Source organism: Giraffa tippelskirchi, chromosome 14 (assembly GCF_054371585.1).
Source record: "Giraffa tippelskirchi isolate mGirTip1 chromosome 14, T2T-mGirTip1v1.2.pri, whole genome shotgun sequence".
Classification (NCBI taxonomy): domain Eukaryota; kingdom Metazoa; phylum Chordata; class Mammalia; order Artiodactyla; family Giraffidae; genus Giraffa; species Giraffa tippelskirchi.
This window is the reverse complement of record NC_137288.1, coordinates 7,290,317-7,313,545: the sequence shown is the minus strand read 5'-3', so window position 1 is coordinate 7,313,545 and position 23,229 is coordinate 7,290,317. Positions and strand designations below refer to the sequence as shown.

The 23,229-nt window shown below is 55.0% G+C and overlaps 2 protein-coding genes and 1 long non-coding RNA gene across 3 annotated transcripts in view; 2 read left to right on the top strand and 1 right to left on the bottom strand.

The window, feature by feature from the left end:
- LOC145534155 (uncharacterized) overlaps positions 1 to 22,419 on the bottom strand; it is a 40,404-nt gene extending 17,985 nt beyond the window's left edge. Inside the window, exons 1-3 of the long non-coding RNA XR_014074283.1 lie at positions 22,251 to 22,419; positions 14,622 to 14,733; positions 6,995 to 7,106 (exon numbers count right to left, since the gene is read on the bottom strand). This is a non-coding gene — a long non-coding RNA (uncharacterized LOC145534155). The remainder of the gene's footprint in view (positions 1 to 6,994; positions 7,107 to 14,621; positions 14,734 to 22,250) is intronic.
- Positions 2,924 to 7,100, top strand: LOC145533852 (uncharacterized). The gene is made up of 3 exons (XM_081561195.1): positions 2,924 to 3,357; positions 3,757 to 4,069; positions 4,322 to 7,100. The coding sequence occupies exons 1-3, from the start codon at positions 3,121 to 3,123 to the stop codon at positions 4,951 to 4,953; spliced, it is 1,182 nt and encodes a 393-aa protein (XP_081417321.1). The 5' UTR covers positions 2,924 to 3,120; the 3' UTR covers positions 4,954 to 7,100.
- LOC145533874 (uncharacterized) lies at positions 9,298 to 14,727 on the top strand. Its single transcript, XM_081561218.1, has 3 exons — positions 9,298 to 10,984; positions 11,384 to 11,696; positions 11,949 to 14,727. Exons 1-3 carry the CDS (start codon positions 10,748 to 10,750, stop codon positions 12,578 to 12,580), a joined length of 1,182 nt encoding a protein of 393 aa, XP_081417344.1. The 5' UTR covers positions 9,298 to 10,747; the 3' UTR covers positions 12,581 to 14,727.
- Positions 22,420 to 23,229: the final 810 nt, after the last annotated feature.

Here is a 23,229-nt window from a genome sequence, read left to right as displayed (position 1 = left end):
AAAAACCCACATCACCCCCTTTCACTCACCCCCACCCCCCAAAAGTGTTTTAATGTATTGAATTTTTCTGTCCTCAGTTGTGTCTGATTCACGGCAACCCACGAACTCTACACAGCCAGGCTCTTCCGTCCATGGAATTCAGGGCAATTTTTTCTGTCCCAGTCAATGCCCACCCTGGGTGATCCAAAGGCAAGGGCTCAGAGGCCCCTGAGAGACTAACTCCTTTCAGCTGAGCACAGAGCTGGCTCCTCACTGGGATGCCTGTGGCCTGGGGCTCCCAGAGGGGAGAGCAGCACTCGCCCCACCGTGTGGTCACTGCTGGAAGTGCAGGCTGCTCCTCACTCCCCCTTGACAGTGTCCCTGACGGCAGAACAGTGTGAATCGAATCAAGGTGGTAATGCAAACTCCAATGCAACCAAACTCCCCACAAGGTCTCCAAAACCACTCAGGAACAGGGAATTGGAAACTGCAGGGGATGACATGAATGGAGATGGAGACTTGACACCTTACACCGAGTTCACTTCCACTTATCCCTAGACAAACTTTCCGTGAAAACTTGTCACCAATCTAGAAGAACAATGAGCAGAAACCGGACACGTGCTTTGAGTCTTCACACACAAAACTAAAAGGCAGTCCACAAAAAAACCCAGAGAATACAGTGGACTTGGCAAAATCAAAGATATCTACTGTGGGAAAGACCTCATGACAAAAGCAAAAGACAGGTCATACATCGCCAGACGAATGAGTGGAAACACAAAGCTTATCAAGGATGTGTCTCCAAACAGACAAAGAACACCAACACAACAAGCCTGTGAAAACTAGGGAAAGGTCTGAAGGGACACCAGACTGAGGAAGACACACACAGAGGATCCCGGATGATGTCCAGCACTGAGGGCCTGAAGAAACAACAGTCTAGTTGCACCCCCTCAGGCCTGTGTGACCGTGGATGAGGCCTCTGTTTCCCGGTGGCTCTGAGAGATGGACAGGGAGGAAGGGGAAGAGAAGTCACTTGCATTTCTAATACTCACAGCAAAGTCTTCCAATGAGAAGGGAATTATCACCCCCACTGACAATGCCATGCACTGAAGTGATATCCACGAGTCCATCTAACCCAGAAGGGAAGGATGCACCTGTTCTCACAAAACGGCGAGAGATGGAAGAAGGAAGATCAAGCCCACACCAATCACTGGAGAGAGAAGCTGTGCTCAGGGCTTGAAAAATTCCTATTGGTAAAATGATGTCACAGCCCCACAAGGCAATCCACAGCTTCGATGCTATTCCTCCCAAAATGCCAATGCATTTTCGCACCGAACAAAGAATTGCAAAAGGGGTTACGGAAACAGAAAAGAGCCTAAATTGTCAATACAATCCGACGAAAAGGCCCCGATACGGACATCCAAGGTTGTGTGAAAGGAAATTAGACGACCAAACTAGGATCCTCAGGAGAGTATCGGAGAAGGCAATGGCGACCCACTCCAGTACTCTTGCCTGGAAAATGCCCTGGACGGAGGAGCCTGGTAGGCTGCAGGCCATGGGGTCGCGCAGAGTCTGACACGACTGAAGTGACTTAGCAGCAGCAGCAGCAGCGGCAGGACAGTATGCTATTGGGAATACAACAACACACACAGATCCAGATCGATGGAATAAAGTTGAGGGTCCAGAAACAAACCCCAGCATCCATCGTCAACTCATCTCTGACACAGAAGGGGAGATTATCCAAATGGGAACAAGAAAGCCTCTTCAATCAATGTCCATGGGAAACCCAGACAGCTACATCTGAAGAACGCTATTGGTTTGGATCTCAGACCACCTCAATATTGGGGAAAAACCTCACCCTAAAGACTGATGTCATGAGATAGCTAGAAAGAAGCGTAGGTCAAAGGCTCCTTAACATCAGAGTCTCCTTGCCATTTGCTGGGCGGAGGTAGAAATGGGTCTCTTCAATTAAGGGAAAGAGGTACACGAAGTACACCAATGGGTTTCCATCCAATGGAACCTCTTCACAACAGAGAAGCTAAGCATTCACAAATGCAAAAGATAGGAAACGGAACACGAGAGACTCCTTCCAAGTGGTGTATCTGAGAAGGGGTTCATATGGAAAGAGACGAAGAATGCACAGCACTCAGATTCCAAGAAACACCACCACCACCCTTGACCCTTCCCCTATGACCAACTCCGACCTGAAGCCTTTCTCTCCCTCTAACCTATCCCTAAAACATAACCCTCATCTAATCATATACATGTGGAATTCCTAGCATCCATCCATCCACACACGAGAGAGAAAGAGGAAGACACAGAGGGAATTGAGAAAGGAAAAGAGAGGGACACAGCCAGAGAGAGACACGGAACCAAAGAGAGGAAAGGAGTCGATGGTCCAGACTTTTCCTCAATCTGTCTCGAAGGTAGAAGCAATGACAGCGCCCATCCACCCCAGAAGGGGGAAAAGGACGGAAGGTTTGCAGAGGAAAAGACAAGAACGCAGGGAGCCATTAGAAGCTCAGCCACCCGCAGAAGCCGAGCTGGGACACTTGAACAGAATCTCAATGGAAACAGAGGACCAGAAAGTTGGCTACTCTTTTCTACAAGAGAGGGAGACCTTCGAGTCTTCCTTTCGGTCCTCCAACTTGGATGCGGGGTCTCAAAACAGTCAGGAGGGGGAGTGCCTTTTCCTGGGTACCACGGCACATCCAGGCCTCGTTCTGCCCCATTCTGTGCTATGTCAGCCCTGGATGGAATCTTTCTTTCTGAAGTCTCAGCGCACGAGCTCCACGTGATATCGGCCCCAGGTGGAAAGGCATGGAGCTGCTCGTAGGCCGACAGACCTAGGAAGCAGATGGGAGAATGACCCCCACTCTGCAGATGGAGAGACTGGGGAAACCCTGAGGGGCATATGCTTGTCCAGGGCCACACCACTTATGAGAAGAAGGAGCCTGGTCTGAGAGCAGCAGGGCCCTCGGAGCTCAGGCCCTGGCTGCACCCAGGCCTCCCCAGGGCTGTGGGCTGGGCTGTGTGGGCGTCTCTGTGCCTGCACATGGCCTAAGGGGGGTGGTCGAGCAGTCAGAAACCCAGAGATTCCCTTGGGAAGTTTTGGGGAAGGGACCTCAGCACGAACCCCAGGCGATGATGTCACCTGCCGGCAACAGAACCCAACAGAACCCGCAACCCGGGTATCCAGGCCTCCAGAGCGGAGAGGAGCCCCCAGCCAGATCACTTGCTGCCAGGATGTTCTGCTGTTTGCCCATGCCCAGAGGCCGGGGCCTCAGGAGAGCTCACAGGCAGTGTGCGTGGGCACCCTGTCGACGTTGGCTCAGGACACCCCCGAGAGGCCTCTGGCCGTTTGCCCGGAGAAACAGAAAGGTAACACGGGGAGCCCCAGGCCGGGCCAGGCCACCTCGCCCATGCCACCCGGAAACACCGGGTCCTTTGCCTGTGTGTGTGGATGCGGGTTTCTCGGGGTGTGTCTCCCTCAAGGAAGCCCAGGCGGATGTGGGGTCAGAAGCCTGCGGACAAGTTGTGTCCACACCCCAGGGGAGAGCAGGCTGGGCCCGATGGGGAGTGTGCGGGCAGCGGCGGCCGCCCAGGCTGACCTCACACCCACAGGTGGGTCTCTTTCCTCCCGGGTGGGGATCTGAGCAGACACACGTCTCTGACCCTTCTGGGAAGAGAAGTTCGAGCAGGCAGAAGCAGCGGTTCCACTGGCCAGGCCCAGCTTGGAAAACTCCCAGCATGGCTGGCTGACGGTCACTGTCGTTGCAGAGCTTCCCACGTGATGAGGCCGAGGACGGGGACACCCCATCCACCTCCCGGAGGGAGGGGTCGGAGCACCACCCCCCCGCCCGTGAGGCCCAGTGCAGGCTCCAGGTGAGCGTGCCCACGGAGGCATCAGCCCCACCGGGGGAGAAGAGGAGGCGGGGAAGGCCTGCTGCAGAGACACCGCCTAGGATACACCCGCCGGCCCAGTCTGAGGCTGCCACGGAGCTCAGCACACCCGGCTCCGACCCAGAGTCCCGAGAACCCCGGCCTCTGAGGCAGCAGGAGGACCTGGAGCCCAGCACGCCAGAGCACAGAGGTGAGGACGCTGGGGCTGCTGCACGGGAGTGTGTGGGGACGGGGTGCTGAGCTACACAGGGACGAGTCCCCGAAAGCTGCTGCTGGGCCTGCAGCAAGCACTGGCCTCACACCCCCCGCCCCCCGTCTTGCACACTTCAGTCCCAAAAGACATCCGACGCTGGGTATTCTTTGGGAATCTCTTGGAAGCTTTCTGTCCCGGGATACGCACATGCCAAGGCTGGCCTGTGGGCAAACTTTGCTTCTCCCCCAGCTCTAGCACTGACCTCCAACTGGAACCAGGCTCCACTTCCCAGACCTGTCCCTACAGAGGTGGTGGCTCCAGGTGCAGGACCCAGGGATCCACCGAGGGCAGATGGAGAACCGAGACTTGCCCTCGCAGAGACACCAGGCCAGCTGGGTACTGGCCAGCACACTGGGCAGATCGGATCTCCGTGCCTGCAGGACCCCCAGCCCCAGGCACTGATGTCCCACCCCCTCAGCCAGAACCTCCACCTCCACGTGCACCTGTACCTGCTCGGGCTCTGGCAGGACAACCCGAGGCAGAGGAGGAGTCACCGCCTCGGCAGGGAGAGCCTGCCCTGGCTCCCGCGCAACACCCAGACGCCCACGATGACTCACCCACCCCTGCAGGGAGAACGAGCCCCCGCTCTGGACAGACACCCAGAGCCCTTGCCGGAAACACCACGTCCAGGGGAGCGGTCGGCTCTGCAGCCTCCATCCCTGTCTGCTCACCGTGGACGCCGGCAACTCGGTCTGCCCCCAGGGGACATGGAGTTCCTTTCCCCTGAACTGCTTTGCATTTGGTTTGTTTCCACCTTTCTGGTGATGTTTTCTTTTTTGTATGGTTTCCTGTATTTTTGTTGGTTAAGTTGGGATTCGTAAACTTTCTCATCATTGTTGCAATTTGGGAACACTGTTGTGTAACTCTGGTGATACTGTGTTACCATCACCACTTGGTAGTTTCAGACCCGTTTGATCTTTATGCCCCACCCCCCAACAAAGCCTGGATTCAAGGCAAGCACGCCCTGTTCATCCCTTCCCCCGATCCTGAACACAATTTCATCTTTTCTTTGTGCATTCCTTCCTATATTCTTGGTGTCCCCAATCAATGACTCTCCGTGAAATGACTGAAGCAGTGTTTTTCGGACTCTCCACCTACTGTAAGACTCCATTGGAGAGTTCTCATTTTTATGTCATTTGAACTAGCCTTTGATATCTGAAAGGACGGTGTACGTCCTTTCAAGATACCATGTGCCAAACGAAGCCCTTTTGGCAACTGCCATCATTATCTCCAGGCAGGCATTGCTGTTTCAAGGGTGACATCTCAGCCAGAAGGCAGAGGCTGAGCTCGTCTTGTTGCACCAGCTCCCAAAAGAAGCCAAGAAAGGGAGCTGGAACAACAAACCACCCCAACGCCCAGGAAAGCGTTCTTCATGACAGAAGGCTAGAAAATGACCCAACATCCTTGTGGCCCAGAACCCCTCTAGAAAATCACTGTTCCATAAAAAAGAGAAACACATGGGAAGTTCCAAGGAGAGGCAATGCCCATGGCCAGTGTACTTTAGAGACGGCCTGAGCGCTCCGGGGAAGACACGCACCGACGGAACCCCTTGGGAAACAGCAGGGATTCTCCTCACCGTCGTAAGGGTTTCCTCTGGGGACAACCTGCCCTGGGCACCACATGAGGGAGCAGACCGGCTTCTCTTCCTCTGCCCCCACACCATTCACTCATGAAGGCAGCTCAGGTGTTCTCATGCCCTGCCTGCCTGCCTGCCTGGCTCATCCGTGAGCTGTGACCACCTCCAGGGCAGGACTCCACCTTCTCCTCTCTGTGTACCGTGCATCTGCACACAGTGGGCTTTCAGAACCTTAGACTTGAGCCATTCCCACTCAAGCCAGAACCCTCCCCAGGAAGGAAAACAGCTGTGGAGTCATTTTGGCCCCAGCACTGGTTCCGAAACCCTGGCGGCTCCTACAGCCTCTACGGCGTGAAGAGGGAGGTCCCTTTTGACAGAGCTTTCCGGCTCTCAGATCTAAGCTGTTGTTTCACTGTCAGCTGTGTCTCTTCCGTTGCAGCCAGGTGGGCCACGCTGCTCCAAAGGAGCTCACAAGCTGAGTTTCAAGGGAGGACAGGGATGGCTACAACGTGCTGCAAACTGAGTGAGGGTCCCCACAATCCTCAGCAAAGGTCTGTGGTGTGCAAGTGGGGAGTAGAGGGCCCCCAAGTTCCAAAGGAAGGGAGGTACTCGGGAGCTAAAGCCCTTGGCTGCTGTGGTAGCAGCTGCAGATGGCAGCTCGTCCACAGTGCACTTCGAATGAGGTCATATGAGCGGGACTCTGGAAATGGCTCCGAAATCGAGAGAAAGGGGTCAGGGTATGTGGGAAGCCGGCGGGGGTGGGGGGTGGATGAAGGAAGGTGTCCCTCCTCTCTCCAGTGCAATTTGGTTTGGTGAGTCTCAAAGCTACCAGATGGCACTTCCCAAGTCAGGCCCCCACAGGAATCAGGGTGGGCTGCGTGCCTCGGCCCCTGCCACAGGGACAAGCCACACCAGTGGCCTCCCTGAGCTCCAATGGCCGGATCTGGGGGTTCTGTCTGGGTGCACACCTCCTTGCTGTGGCCAAGTTCCCCCCTTCTCTGAGCACCAGCTTCATCCTCTCGAATGAGGACATCGAATGCTACCTTGGCACGTTACTCTCTTCATCCTGTGAAGACTCATTAGGCTTATCCTACAATTACTAGCTGGCCCGAAGAGATATCTCCTGAATCCAGATTAAGCTGGAGTCTCCCAGGCTCATCTGGCATGTCTTCCCTGAAGTCTGCCAAAACCCACACCATTGCATTTCCAGGGACTCCCCTTAGCCAGCTGGGCAGAAAACCCAGCATGCTTCAAACAAGCTGACAGACAAGCGGGAGAGGACTCACGGGCAGAAGGTTTCCCTCAGGTCTCGGGTGGAGCTCTGGGACCACAGCAGCAACGGGCCATCCCAGCCCCTGGGCTCAGCAGCGCCCTCATTCTCAGGCCGGCGGCTCTGCCCTGAGGGGAGCGGGAAGGTCACCAACTGCCGCAGGCGGACCTCACGCCCCTCCCACTGCTGGAGCCTGACCTCCCCCGGCCCCACCCCTTCCCCTACCCCAGCAGGACGACAGCTCGTCTTCCCCTGGCTTCCAACGTCAGGCCCGGCCCTGGGCCCCGATTGGGCACTGCCCCAGCCCGGAGCCAATCACAGTGGCCAGGGAGGTGGAACGCACCGATTGGCCAGGGCCAGGTCATGTGACCATACTCCCCAGGAAACTCAAATATTACCAAGGTTCCCTAAGAAACCAATGAACAAAATTATCCAGTAAAGGCAAACCGTACTTTTTAATGAGGCCAATGTCACAGAAAAAAAAAAAAAAAAAAGCTTCACCATGAACTGCTCAAGGAAGCTAGTAAATAAACTTTCAGAAAAGTTTAGTAGTTTTTTTTTTTTTTTAATAGGGTGACGGAGAGCTATACCTTTCCCGTCTATGTGAATTTAGGTTTAAACTAGATTTCCCTTGGCTGTTATATAAGACAAAAAAACCCACATCACCCCCTTTCACTCACCCCCACCCCCCAAAAGTGTTTTAATGTATTGAATTTTTCTGTCCTCAGTTGTGTCTGATTCACGGCAACCCACGAACTCTACACAGCCAGGCTCTTCCGTCCATGGAATTCAGGGCAATTTTTTCTGTCCCAGTCAATGCCCACCCTGGGTGATCCAAAGGCAAGGGCTCAGAGGCCCCTGAGAGACTAACTCCTTTCAGCTGAGCACAGAGCTGGCTCCTCACTGGGATGCCTGTGGCCTGGGGCTCCCAGAGGGGAGAGCAGCACTCGCCCCACCGTGTGGTCACTGCTGGAAGTGCAGGCTGCTCCTCACTCCCCCTTGACAGTGTCCCTGACGGCAGAACAGTGTGAATCGAATCAAGGTGGTAATGCAAACTCCAATGCAACCAAACTCCCCACAAGGTCTCCAAAACCACTCAGGAACAGGGAATTGGAAACTGCAGGGGATGACATGAATGGAGATGGAGACTTGACACCTTACACCGAGTTCACTTCCACTTATCCCTAGACAAACTTTCCGTGAAAACTTGTCACCAATCTAGAAGAACAATGAGCAGAAACCGGACACGTGCTTTGAGTCTTCACACACAAAACTAAAAGGCAGTCCACAAAAAATCCCAGAGAATACAGTGGACTTGGCAAAATCAAAGATATCTACTGTGGGAAAGACCTCATGACAAAAGCAAAAGACAGGTCATACATCGCCAGACGAATGAGTGGAAATACAAAGCTTATCAAGGATGTGTCTCCAAACAGACAAAGAACACCAACACAACAAGCCTGTGAAAACTAGGGAAAGGTCTGAAGGGACACCAGACTGAGGAAGACACACACAGAGGATCCCGGATGATGTCCAGCACTGAGGGCCTGAAGAAACAACAGTCTAGTTGCACCCCCTCAGGCCTGTGTGACCGTGGATGAGGCCTCTGTTTCCCGGTGGCTCTGAGAGATGGACAGGGAGGAAGGGGAAGAGAAGTCACTTGCATTTCTAATACTCACAGCAAAGTCTTCCAATGAGAAAGGAATTATCACCCCCACTGACAATGCCATGCACTGAAGTGATATCCACGAGTCCATCTAACCCAGAAGGGAAGGATGCACCTGTTCTCACAAAACGGCGAGAGATGGAAGAAGGAAGATCAAGCCCACACCAATCACTGGAGAGAGAAGCTGTGCTCAGGGCTTGAAAAATTCCTATTGGTAAAATGATGTCACAGCCCCACAAGGCAATCCACAGCTTCGATGCTATTCCTCCCAAAATGCCAATGCATTTTCGCACTGAACAAAGAATTGCAAAAGGGGTTACGGAAACAGAAAAGAGCCTAAATTGTCAATACAATCCGACGAAAAGGCCCTGATACGGACATCCAAGGTTGTGTGAAAGGAAATTAGACGACCAAACTAGGATCCTCAGGAGAGTATCGGAGAAGGCAATGGCGACCCACTCCAGTACTCTTGCCTGGAAAATGCCCTGGACGGAGGAGCCTGGTAGGCTTCAGGCCATGGGGTCGCACAGAGTCTGACACGACTGAAGTGACTTAGCAGCAGCAGCAGCAGCGGCAGGACAGTATGCTATTGGGAATACAACAACACACACAGATCCAGATCGATGGAATAAAGTTGAGGGTCCAGAAACAAACCCCAGCATCCATCGTCAACTCATCTCTGACACAGAAGGGGAGATTATCCAAATGGGAACAAGAAAGCCTCTTCAATCAATGTCCATGGGAAACCCAGACAGCTACATCTGAAGAACGCTATTGGTTTGGATCTCAGACCACCTCAATATTGGGGAAAAACCTCACCCTAAAGACTGATGTCATGAGATAGCTAGAAAGAAGCGTAGGTCAAAGGCTCCTTAACATCAGAGTCTCCTTGCCATTTGCTGGGCGGAGGTAGAAATGGGTCTCTTCAATTAAGGGAAAGAGGTACACGAAGTACACCAATGGGTTTCCATCCAATGGAACCTCTTCACAACAGAGAAGCTAAGCATTCACAAATGCAAAAGATAGGAAACGGAACACGAGAGACTCCTTCCAAGTGGTGTATCTGAGAAGGGGTTCATATGGAAAGAGACGAAGAATGCACAGCACTCAGATTCCAAGAAACACCACCACCACCCTTGACCCTTCCCCTATGACCAACTCCGACCTGAAGCCTTTCTCTCCCTCTAACCTATCCCTAAAACATAACCCTCATCTAATCATATACATGTGGAATTCCTAGCATCCATCCATTCACACACGAGAGAGAAAGAGGAAGACACAGAGGGAATTGAGAAAGGAAAAGAGAGGGACACAGCCAGAGAGAGACACGGAACCAAAGAGAGGAAAGGAGTCGATGGTCCAGACTTTTCCTCAATCTGTCTCGAAGGTAGAAGCAATGACAGCGCCCATCCACCCCAGAAGGGGGAAAAGGACGGAAGGTTTGCAGAGGAAAAGACAAGAACGCAGGGAGCCATTAGAAGCTCAGCCACCCGCAGAAGCCGAGCTGGGACACTTGAACAGAATCTCAATGGAAACAGGACCAGAAAGTTGGCTACTCTTTTCTACAAGAGAGGGATACCTTCGAGTCTTCCTTTCGGTCCTCCAACTTGGATGCGGGGTCTCAAAACAGTCAGGAGGGGGAGTGCCTTTTCCTGGGTACCACGGCACATCCAGGCCTCGTTCTGCCCCATTCTGTGCTATGTCAGCCCTGGATGGAATCTTTCTTTCTGAAGTCTCAGCGCACGAGCTCCACGTGATATCGGCCCCAGGTGGAAAGGCATGGAGCTGCTCGTAGGCCGACAGACCTAGGAAGCAGATGGGAGAATGACCCCCACTCTGCAGATGGAGAGACTGGGGAAACCCTGAGGGGCATATGCTTGTCCAGGGCCACACCACTTATGAGAAGAAGGAGCCTGGTCTGAGAGCAGCAGGGCCCTCGGAGCTCAGGCCCTGGCTGCACCCAGGCCTCCCCAGGGCTGTGGGCTGGGCTGTGTGGGCGTCTCTGTGCCTGCACATGGCCTAAGGGGGGTGGTCGAGCAGTCAGAAACCCAGAGATTCCCTTGGGAAGTTTTGGGGAAGGGACCTCAGCACGAACCCCAGGCGATGATGTCACCTGCCGGCAACAGAACCCAACAGAACCCGCAACCCGGGTATCCAGGCCTCCAGAGCGGAGAGGAGCCCCCAGCCAGATCACTTGCTGCCAGGATGTTCTGCTGTTTGCCCATGCCCAGAGGCCGGGGCCTCAGGAGAGCTCACAGGCAGTGTGCGTGGGCACCCTGTCGACGTTGGCTCAGGACACCCCCGAGAGGCCTCTGGCCGTTTGCCCGGAGAAACAGAAAGGTAACACGGGGAGCCCCAGGCCGGGCCAGGCCACCTCGCCCATGCCACCCGGAAACACCGGGTCCTTTGCCTGTGTGTGTGGATGCGGGTTTCTCGGGGTGTGTCTCCCTCAAGGAAGCCCAGGCGGATGTGGGGTCAGAAGCCTGCGGACAAGTTGTGTCCACACCCCAGGGGAGAGCAGGCTGGGCCCGATGGGGAGTGTGCGGGCAGCGGCGGCCGCCCAGGCTGACCTCACACCCACAGGTGGGTCTCTTTCCTCCCGGGTGGGGATCTGAGCAGACACACGTCTCTGACCCTTCTGGGAAGAGAAGTTCGAGCAGGCAGAAGCAGCGGTTCCACTGGCCAGGCCCAGCTTGGAAAACTCCCAGCATGGCTGGCTGACGGTCACTGTCGTTGCAGAGCTTCCCACGTGATGAGGCCGAGGACGGGGACACCCCATCCACCTCCCGGAGGGAGGGGTCGGAGCACCACCCCCCCGCCCGTGAGGCCCAGTGCAGGCTCCAGGTGAGCGTGCCCACGGAGGCATCAGCCCCACCGGGGGAGAAGAGGAGGCGGGGAAGGCCTGCTGCAGAGACACCGCCTAGGATACACCCGCCGGCCCAGTCTGAGGCTGCCACGGAGCTCAGCACACCCGGCTCCGACCCAGAGTCCCGAGAACCCCGGCCTCTGAGGCAGCAGGAGGACCTGGAGCCCAGCACGCCAGAGCACAGAGGTGAGGACGCTGGGGCTGCTGCACGGGAGTGTGTGGGGACGGGGTGCTGAGCTACACAGGGACGAGTCCCCGAAAGCTGCTGCTGGGCCTGCAGCAAGCACTGGCCTCACACCCCCCGCCCCCCGTCTTGCACACTTCAGTCCCAAAAGACATCCGACGCTGGGTATTCTTTGGGAATCTCTTGGAAGCTTTCTGTCCCGGGATACGCACATGCCAAGGCTGGCCTGTGGGCAAACTTTGCTTCTCCCCCAGCTCTAGCACTGACCTCCAACTGGAACCAGGCTCCACTTCCCAGACCTGTCCCTACAGAGGTGGTGGCTCCAGGTGCAGGACCCAGGGATCCACCGAGGGCAGATGGAGAACCGAGACTTGCCCTCGCAGAGACACCAGGCCAGCTGGGTACTGGCCAGCACACTGGGCAGATCGGATCTCCGTGCCTGCAGGACCCCCAGCCCCAGGCACTGATGTCCCACCCCCTCAGCCAGAACCTCCACCTCCACGTGCACCTGTACCTGCTCGGGCTCTGGCAGGACAACCCGAGGCAGAGGAGGAGTCACCGCCTCGGCAGGGAGAGCCTGCCCTGGCTCCCGCGCAACACCCAGACGCCCACGATGACTCACCCACCCCTGCAGGGAGAACGAGCCCCCGCTCTGGACAGACACCCAGAGCCCTTGCCGGAAACACCACGTCCAGGGGAGCGGTCGGCTCTGCAGCCTCCATCCCTGTCTGCTCACCGTGGACGCCGGCAACTCGGTCTGCCCCCAGGGGACATGGAGTTCCTTTCCCCTGAACTGCTTTGCATTTGGTTTGTTTCCACCTTTCTGGTGATGTTTTCTTTTTTGTATGGTTTCCTGTATTTTTGTTGGTTAAGTTGGGATTCGTAAACTTTCTCATCATTGTTGCAATTTGGGAACACTGTTGTGTAACTCTGGTGATACTGTGTTACCATCACCACTTGGTAGTTTCAGACCCGTTTGATCTTTATGCCCCACCCCCCAACAAAGCCTGGATTCAAGGCAAGCACGCCCTGTTCATCCCTTCCCCCGATCCTGAACACAATTTCATCTTTTCTTTGTGCATTCCTTCCTATATTCTTGGTGTCCCCAATCAATGACTCTCCGTGAAATGACTGAAGCAGTGTTTTTCGGACTCTCCACCTACTGTAAGACTCCATTGGAGAGTTCTCATTTTTATGTCATTTGAACTAGCCTTTGATATCTGAAAGGACGGTGTACGTCCTTTCAAGATACCATGTGCCAAACGAAGCCCTTTTGGCCACTGCCATCATTATCTCCAGGCAGGCATTGCTGTTTCAAGGGTGACATCTCCGCCAGAAGGCAGAGGCTGAGCTCGTCTTGTTGCACCAGCTCCCAAAAGAAGCCAAGAAAGGGAGCTGGAACAACAAACCACCCCAACGCCCAGGAAAGCGTTCTTCATGACAGAAGGCTAGAAAATGACCCAACATCCTTGTGGCCCAGAACCCCTCTAGAAAATCACTGTTCCATAAAAAAGAGAAACACATGGGAAGTTCCAAGGAGAGGCAATGCCCATGGCCAGTGTACTTTAGAGACGGCCTGAGCGCTCCGGGGAAGACACGCACCGACGGAACCCCTTGGGAAACAGCAGGGATTCTCCTCACCGTCGTAAGGGTTTCCTCTGGGGACAACCTGCCCTGGGCACCACATGAGGGAGCAGACCGGCTTCTCTTCCTCTGCCCCCACACCATTCACTCATGAAGGCAGCTCAGGTGTTCTCATGCCCTGCCTGCCTGCCTGCCTGGCTCATCCGTGAGCTGTGACCACCTCCAGGGCAGGACTCCACCTTCTCCTCTCTGTGTACCGTGCATCTGCACACAGTGGGCTTTCAGAACCTTAGACTTGAGCCATTCCCACTCAAGCCAGAACCCTCCCCAGGAAGGAAAACAGCTGTGGAGTCATTTTGGCCCCAGCACTGGTTCCGAAACCCTGGCGGCTCCTACAGCCTCTACGGCGTGAAGAGGGAGGTCCCTTTTGACAGAGCTTTCCGGCTCTCAGATCTAAGCTGTTGTTTCACTGTCAGCTGTGTCTCTTCCGTTGCAGCCAGGTGGGCCACGCTGCTCCAAAGGAGCTCACAAGCTGAGTTTCAAGGGAGGACAGGGATGGCTACAACGTGCTGCAAACTGAGTGAGGGTCCCCACAATCCTCAGCAAAGGTCTGTGGTGTGCAAGTGGGGAGTAGAGGGCCCCCAAGTTCCAAAGGAAGGGAGGTACTCGGGAGCTAAAGCCCTTGGCTGCTGTGGTAGCAGCTGCAGATGGCAGCTCGTCCACAGTGCACTTCGAATGAGGTCATATGAGCGGGACTCTGGAAATGGCTCCGAAATCGAGAGAAAGGGGTCAGGGTATGTGGGAAGCCGGCGGGGGTGGGGGGTGGATGAAGGAAGGTGTCCCTCCTCTCTCCAGTGCAATTTGGTTTGGTGAGTCTCAAAGCTACCAGATGGCACTTCCCAAGTCAGGCCCCCACAGGAATCAGGGTGGGCTGCGTGCCTCGGCCCCTGCCACAGGGACAAGCCACACCAGTGGCCTCCCTGAGCTCCAATGGCCGGATCTGGGGGTTCTGTCTGGGTGCACACCTCCTTGCTGTGGCCAAGTTCCCCCCTTCTCTGAGCACCAGCTTCATCCTCTCGAATGAGGACATCGAATGCTACCTTGGCACGTTACTCTCTTCATCCTGTGAAGACTCATTAGGCTTATCCTACAATTACTAGCTGGCCCGAAGAGATATCTCCTGAATCCAGATTAAGCTGGAGTCTCCCAGGCTCATCTGGCATGTCTTCCCTGAAGTCTGCCAAAACCCACACCATTGCATTTCCAGGGACTCCCCTTAGCCAGCTGGGCAGAAAACCCAGCATGCTTCAAACAAGCTGACAGACAAGCGGGAGAGGACTCACGGGCAGAAGGTTTCCCTCAGGTCTCGGGTGGAGCTCTGGGACCACAGCAGCAACGGGCCATCCCAGCCCCTGGGCTCAGCAGCGCCCTCATTCTCAGGCCGGCGGCTCTGCCCTGAGGGGAGCGGGAAGGTCACCAACTGCCGCAGGCGGACCTCACGCCCCTCCCACTGCTGGAGCCTGACCTCCCCCGGCCCCACCCCTTCCCCTACCCCAGCAGGACGACAGCTCGTCTTCCCCTGGCTTCCAACGTCAGGCCCGGCCCTGGGCCCCGATTGGGCACTGCCCCAGCCCGGAGCCAATCACAGTGGCCAGGGAGGTGGAACGCACCGATTGGCCAGGGCCAGGTCATGTGACCATACTCCCCAGGAAACTCAAATATTACCAAGGTTCCCTAAGAAACCAATGAACAAAATTATCCAGTAAAGGCAAACCGTACTTTTTAATGAGGCCAATGTCACAGAAAAAAAAAAAAAAAAAAAGCTTCACCATGAACTGCTCAAGGAAGCTAGTAAATAAACTTTCAGAAAAGTTTAGTAGTTTTTTTTTTTTTTTAATAGGGTGACGGAGAGCTATACCTTTCCCGTCTATGTGAATTTAGGTTTAAACTAGATTTCCCTTGGCTGTTATATAAGACAAAAAAACCCACATCACCCCCTTTCACTCACCCCCACCCCCCAAAAGTGTTTTAATGTATTGAATTTTTCTGTCCTCAGTTGTGTCTGATTCACGGCAACCCACGAACTCTACACAGCCAGGCTCTTCCGCCCATGGAATTCAGGGCAATTTTTTCTGTCCCAGTCAATGCCCACCCTGGGTGATCCAAAGGCAAGGGCTCAGAGGCCCCTGAGAGACTAACTCCTTTCAGCTGAGCACAGAGCTGGCTCCTCACTGGGATGCCTGTGGCCTGGGGCTCCCAGAGGGGAGAGCAGCACTCGCCCCACCGTGTGGTCACTGCTGGAAGTGCAGGCTGCTCCTCACTCCCCCTTGACAGTGTCCCTGACGGCAGAACAGTGTGAATCGAATCAAGGTGGTAATGCAAACTCCAATGCAACCAAACTCCCCACAAGGTCTCCAAAACCACTCAGGAACAGGGAATTGGAAACTGCAGGGGATGACATGAATGGAGATGGAGACTTGACACCTTACACCGAGTTCACTTCCACTTATCCCTAGACAAACTTTCCGTGAAAACTTGTCACCAATCTAGAAGAACAATGAGCAGAAACCGGACACGTGCTTTGAGTCTTCACACACAAAACTAAAAGGCAGTCCACAAAAAAACCCAGAGAATACAGTGGACTTGGCAAAATCAAAGATATCTACTGTGGGAAAGACCTCATGACAAAAGCAAAAGACAGGTCATACATCGCCAGACGAATGAGTGGAAACACAAAGCTTATCAAGGATGTGTCTCCAAACAGACAAAGAACACCAACACAACAAGCCTGTGAAAACTAGGGAAAGGTCTGAAGGGACACCAGACTGAGGAAGACACACACAGAGGATCCTGGATGATGTCCAGCACTGAGGGCCTGAAGAAACAACAGTCTAGTTGCACCCCCTCAGGCCTGTGTGACCGTGGATGAGGCCTCTGTTTCCCGGTGGCTCTGAGAGATGGACAGGGAGGAAGGGGAAGAGAAGTCACTTGCATTTCTAATACTCACAGCAAAGTCTTCCAATGAGAAGGGAATTATCACCCCCACTGACAATGCCATGCACTGAAGTGATATCCACGAGTCCATCTAACCCAGAAGGGAAGGATGCACCTGTTCTCACAAAACGGCGAGAGATGGAAGAAGGAAGATCAAGCCCACACCAATCACTGGAGAGAGAAGCTGTGCTCAGGGCTTGAAAGAATTCCTATTGGTAAAATGATGTCACAGCCCCACAAGGCAATCCACAGCTTCGATGCTATTCCTCCCAAAATGCCAATGCATTTTCGCACCGAACAAAGAATTGCAAAAGGGGTTACGGAAACAGAAAGGAGCCTAAATTGTCAATACAATCCGACGAAAAGGCCCCGATACGGACATCCAAGGTTGTGCGAAAGGAAATTAGACGACCAAACTAGGATCCTCAGGAGAGTATCGGAGAAGGCAATGGCGACCCACTCCAGTACTCTTGCCTGGAAAATGCCCTGGACGGAGGAGCCTGGTAGGCTGCAGGCCATGGGGTCGCGCAGAGTCTGACACGACTGAAGTGACTTAGCAGCAGCAGCAGCAGCGGCAGGACAGTATGCTATTGGGAATACAACAACACACACAGATCCAGATCGATGGAATAAAGTTGAGGGTCCAGAAACAAACCCCAGCATCCATCGTCAACTCATCTCTGACACAGAAGGGGAGATTATCCAAATGGGAACAAGAAAGCCTCTTCAATCAATGTCCATGGGAAACCCAGACAGCTACATCTGAAGAACGCTATTGGTTTGGATCTCAGACCACCTCAATATTGGGGAAAAACCTCACCCTAAAGACTGATGTCATGAGATAGCTAGAAAGAAGCGTAGGTCAAAGGCTCCTTAACATCAGAGTCTCCTTGCCATTTGCTGGGCGGAGGTAGAAATGGGTCTCTTCAATTAAGGGAAAGAGGTACACGAAGTACACCAATGGGTTTCCATCCAATGGAACCTCTTCACAACAGAGAAGCTAAGCATTCACAAATGCAAAAGATAGGAAACGGAACACGAGAGACTCCTTCCAAGTGGTGTATCTGAGAAGGGGTTCATATGGAAAGAGACGAAGAATGCACAGCACTCAGATTCCAAGAAACACCACCACCACCCTTGACCCTTCCCCTATGACCAACTCCGACCTGAAGCCTTTCTCTCCCTCTAACCTATCCCTAAAACATAACCCTCATCTAATCATATACATGTGGAATTCCTAGCATCCATCCATTCACACACGAGAGAGAAAGAGGAAGACACAGAGGGAATTGAGAAAGGAAAAGAGAGGGACACAGCCAGAGAGAGACACGGAACCAAAGAGAGGAAAGGAGTCGATGGTCCAGACTTTTCCTCAATCTGTCTCGAAGGTAGAAGCAATGACAGCGCCCATCCACCCCAGAAGGGGGAAAAGGACGGAAGGTTTGCAGAGGAAAAGACAAGAACGCAGGGAGCCATTAGAAGCTCAGCCACCCGCAGAAGCCGAGCTGGGACACTTGAACAGAATCTCAATGGAAACAGGACCAGAAAGTTGGCTACTCTTTTCTACAAGAGAGGGAGACCTTCGAGTCTTCCTTTCGGTCCTCCAACTTGGATGCGGGGTCTCAAAACAGTCAGGAGGGGGAGTGCCTTTTCCTGGGTACCACGGCACATCCAGGCCTCGTTCTGCCCCATTCTGTGCTATGTCAGCCCTGGATGGAATCTTTCTTTCTGAAGTCTCAGCGCACGAGCTCCACGTGATATCGGCCCCAGGTGGAAAGGCATGGAGCTGCTCGTAGGCCGACAGACCTAGGAAGCAGATGGGAGAATGACCCCCACTCTGCAGATGGAGAGACTGGGGAAACCCTGAGGGGCATATGCTTGTCCAGGGCCACACCACTTATGAGAAGAAGGAGCCTGGTCTGAGAGCAGCAGGGCCCTCGGAGCTCAGGCCCTGGCTGCACCCAGGCCTCCCCAGGGCTGTGGGCTGGGCTGTGTGGGCGTCTCTGTGCCTGCACATGGCCTAAGGGGGGTGGTCGAGCAGTCAGAAACCCAGAGATTCCCTTGGGAAGTTTTGGGGAAGGGACCTCAGCACGAACCCCAGGCGATGATGTCACCTGCCGGCAACAGAACCCAACAGAACCCGCAACCCGGGTATCCAGGCCTCCAGAGCGGAGAGGAGCCCCCAGCCAGATCACTTGCTGCCAGGATGTTCTGCTGTTTGCCCATGCCCAGAGGCCGGGGCCTCAGGAGAGCTCACAGGCAGTGTGCGTGGGCACCCTGTCGACGTTGGCTCAGGACACCCCCGAGAGGCCTCTGGCCGTTTGCCCGGAGAAACAGAAAGGTAACACGGGGAGCCCCAGGCCGGGCCAGGCCACCTCGCCCATGCCACCCGGAAACACCGGGTCCTTTGCCTGTGTGTGTGGATGCGGGTTTCTCGGGGTGTGTCTCCCTCAAGGAAGCCCAGGCGGATGTGGGGTCAGAAGCCTGCGGACAAGTTGTGTCCACACCCCAGGGGAGAGCAGGCTGGGCCCGATGGGGAGTGTGCGGGCAGCGGCGGCCGCCCAGGCTGACCTCACACCCACAGGTGGGTCTCTTTCCTCCCGGGTGGGGATCTGAGCAGACACACGTCTCTGACCCTTCTGGGAAGAGAAGTTCGAGCAGGCAGAAGCAGCGGTTCCACTGGCCAGGCCCAGCTTGGAAAACTCCCAGCATGGCTGGCTGACGGTCACTGTCGTTGCAGAGCTTCCCACGTGATGAGGCCGAGGACGGGGACACCCCATCCACCTCCCGGAGGGAGGGGTCGGAGCACCACCCCCCCGCCCGTGAGGCCCAGTGCAGGCTCCAGGTGAGCGTGCCCACGGAGGCATCAGCCCCACCGGGGGAGAAGAGGAGGCGGGGAAGGCCTGCTGCAGAGACACCGCCTAGGATACACCCGCCGGCCCAGTCTGAGGCTGCCACGGAGCTCAGCACACCCGGCTCCGACCCAGAGTCCCGAGAACCCCGGCCTCTGAGGCAGCAGGAGGACCTGGAGCCCAGCACGCCAGAGCACAGAGGTGAGGACGCTGGGGCTGCTGCACGGGAGTGTGTGGGGACGGGGTGCTGAGCTACACAGGGACGAGTCCCCGAAAGCTGCTGCTGGGCCTGCAGCAAGCACTGGCCTCACACCCCCCGCCCCCCGTCTTGCACACTTCAGTCCCAAAAGACATCCGACGCTGGGTATTCTTTGGGAATCTCTTGGAAGCTTTCTGTCCCGGGATACGCACATGCCAAGGCTGGCCTGTGGGCAAACTTTGCTTCTCCCCCAGCTCTAGCACTGACCTCCAACTGGAACCAGGCTCCACTTCCCAGACCTGTCCCTACAGAGGTGGTGGCTCCAGGTGCAGGACCCAGGGATCCACCGAGGGCAGATGGAGAACCGAGACTTGCCCTCGCAGAGACACCAGGCCAGCTGGGTACTGGCCAGCACACTGGGCAGATCGGATCTCCGTGCCTGCAGGACCCCCAGCCCCAGGCACTGATGTCCCACCCCCTCAGCCAGAACCTCCACCTCCACGTGCACCTGTACCTGCTCGGGCTCTGGCAGGAGAACCCGAGGCAGAGGAGGAGTCACCGCCTCGGCAGGGAGAGCCTGCCCTGGCTCCCGCGCAACACCCAGACGCCCACGATGACTCACCCACCCCTGCAGGGAGAACGAGCCCCCGCTCTGGACAGACACCCAGAGCCCTTGCCGGAAACACCACGTCCAGGGGAGCGGTCGGCTCTGCAGCCTCCATCCCTGTCTGCTCACCGTGGACGCCGGCAACTCGGTCTGCCCCCAGGGGACATGGAGTTCCTTTCCCCTGAACTGCTTTGCATTTGGTTTGTTTCCACCTTTCTGGTGATGTTTTCTTTTTTGTATGGTTTCCTGTATTTTTGTTGGTTAAGTTGGGATTCGTAAACTTTCTCATCATTGTTGCAATTTGGGAACACTGTTGTGTAACTCTGGTGATACTGTGTTACCATCACCACTTGGTAGTTTCAGACCCGTTTGATCTTTATGCCCCACCCCCCAACAAAGCCTGGATTCAAGGCAAGCACGCCCTGTTCATCCCTTCCCCCGATCCTGAACACAATTTCATCTTTTCTTTGTGCATTCCTTCCTATATTCTTGGTGTCCCCAATCAATGACTCTCCGTGAAATGACTGAAGCAGTGTTTTTCGGACTCTCCACCTACTGTAAGACTCCATTGGAGAGTTCTCATTTTTATGTCATTTGAACTAGCCTTTGATATCTGAAAGGACGGTGTACGTCCTTTCAAGATACCATGTGCCAAACGAAGCCCTTTTGGCCACTGCCATCATTATCTCCAGGCAGGCATTGCTGTTTCAAGGGTGACATCTCAGCCAGAAGGCAGAGGCTGAGCTCGTCTTGTTGCACCAGCTCCCAAAAGAAGCCAAGAAAGGGAGCTGGAACAACAAACCACCCCAACGCCCAGGAAAGCGTTCTTCATGACAGAAGGCTAGAAAATGACCCAACATCCTTGTGGCCCAGAACCCCTCTAGAAAATCACTGTTCCATAAAAAAGAGAAACACATGGGAAGTTCCAAGGAGAGGCAATGCCCATGGCCAGTGTACTTTAGAGACGGCCTGAGCGCTCCGGGGAAGACACGCACCGACGGAACCCCTTGGGAAACAGCAGGGATTCTCCTCACCGTCGTAAGGGTTTCCTCTGGGGACAACCTGCCCTGGGCACCACATGAGGGAGCAGACCGGCTTCTCTTCCTCTGCCCCCACACCATTCACTCATGAAGGCAGCTCAGGTGTTCTCATGCCCTGCCTGCCTGCCTGCCTGGCTCATCCGTGAGCTGTGACCACCTCCAGGGCAGGACTCCACCTTCTCCTCTCTGTGTACCGTGCATCTGCACACAGTGGGCTTTCAGAACCTTAGACTTGAGCCATTCCCACTCAAGCCAGAACCCTCCCCAGGAAGGAAAACAGCTGTGGAGTCATTTTGGCCCCAGCACTGGTTCCGAAACCCTGGCGGCTCCTACAGCCTCTACGGCGTGAAGAGGGAGGTCCCTTTTGACAGAGCTTTCCGGCTCTCAGATCTAAGCTGTTGTTTCACTGTCAGCTGTGTCTCTTCCGTTGCAGCCAGGTGGGCCACGCTGCTCCAAAGGAGCTCACAAGCTGAGTTTCAAGGGAGGACAGGGATGGCTACAATGTGCTGCAAACTGAGTGAGGGTCCCCACAATCCTCAGCAAAGGTCTGTGGTGTGCAAGTGGGGAGTAGAGGGCCCCCAAGTTCCAAAGGAAGGGAGGTACTCGGGAGCTAAAGCCCTTGGCTGCTGTGGTAGCAGCTGCAGATGGCAGCTCGTCCACAGTGCACTTCGAATGAGGTCATATGAGCGGGACTCTGGAAATGGCTCCGAAATCGAGAGAAAGGGGTCAGGGTATGTGGGAAGCCGGCGGGGGTGGGGGGTGGATGAAGGAAGGTGTCCCTCCTCTCTCCAGTGCAATTTGGTTTGGTGAGTCTCAAAGCTACCAGATGGCACTTCCCAAGTCAGGCCCCCACAGGAATCAGGGTGGGCTGCGTGCCTCGGCCCCTGCCACAGGGACAAGCCACACCAGTGGCCTCCCTGAGCTCCAATGGCTGGATCTGGGGGTTCTGTCTGGGTGCACACCTCCTTGCTGTGGCCAAGTCCCCCCCTTCTCTGAGCACCAGCTTCATCCTCTCGAATGAGGACATCGAATGCTACCTTGGCACGTTACTCTCTTCATCCTGTGAAGACTCATTAGGCTTATCCTACAATTACTAGCTGGCCCGAAGAGATATCTCCTGAATCCAGATTAAGCTGGAGTCTCCCAGGCTCATCTGGCATGTCTTCCCTGAAGTCTGCCAAAACCCACACCATTGCATTTCCAGGGACTCCCCTTAGCCAGCTGGGCAGAAAACCCAGCATGCTTCAAACAAGCTGACAGACAAGCGGGAGAGGACTCACGGGCAGAAGGTTTCCCTCAGGTCTCGGGTGGAGCTCTGGGACCACAGCAGCAACGGGCCATCCCAGCCCCTGGGCTCAGCAGCGCCCTCATTCTCAGGCCGGCGGCTCTGCCCTGAGGGGAGCGGGAAGGTCACCAACTGCCGCAGGCGGACCTCACGCCCCTCCCACTGCTGGAGCCTGACCTCCCCCGGCCCCACCCCTTCCCCTACCCCAGCAGGACGACAGCTCGTCTTCCCCTGGCTTCCAACGTCAGGCCCGGCCCTGGGCCCCGATTGGGCACTGCCCCAGCCCGGAGCCAATCACAGTGGCCAGGGAGGTGGAACGCACCGATTGGCCAGGGCCAGGTCATGTGACCATACTCCCCAGGAAACTCAAATATTACCAAGGTTCCCTAAGAAACCAATGAACAAAATTATCCAGTAAAGGCAAACCGTACTTTTTAATGAGGCCAATGTCACAGAAAAAAAAAAAAAAAAAAAGCTTCACCATGAACTGCTCAAGGAAGCTAGTAAATAAACTTTCAGAAAAGTTTAGTAGTTTTTTTTTTTTTTTAATAGGGTGACGGAGAGCTATACCTTTCCCGTCTATGTGAATTTAGGTTTAAACTAGATTTCCCTTGGCTGTTATATAAGACAAAAAAACCCACATCACCCCCTTTCACTCACCCCCACCCCCCAAAAGTGTTTTAATGTATTGAATTTTTCTGTCCTCAGTTGTGTCTGATTCACGGCAACCCACGAACTCTACACAGCCAGGCTCTTCCGTCCATGGAATTCAGGGCAATTTTTTCTGTCCCAGTCAATGCCCACCCTGGGTGATCCAAAGGCAAGGGCTCAGAGGCCCCTGAGAGACTAACTCCTTTCAGCTGAGCACAGAGCTGGCTCCTCACTGGGATGCCTGTGGCCTGGGGCTCCCAGAGGGGAGAGCAGCACTCGCCCCACCGTGTGGTCACTGCTGGAAGTGCAGGCTGCTCCTCACT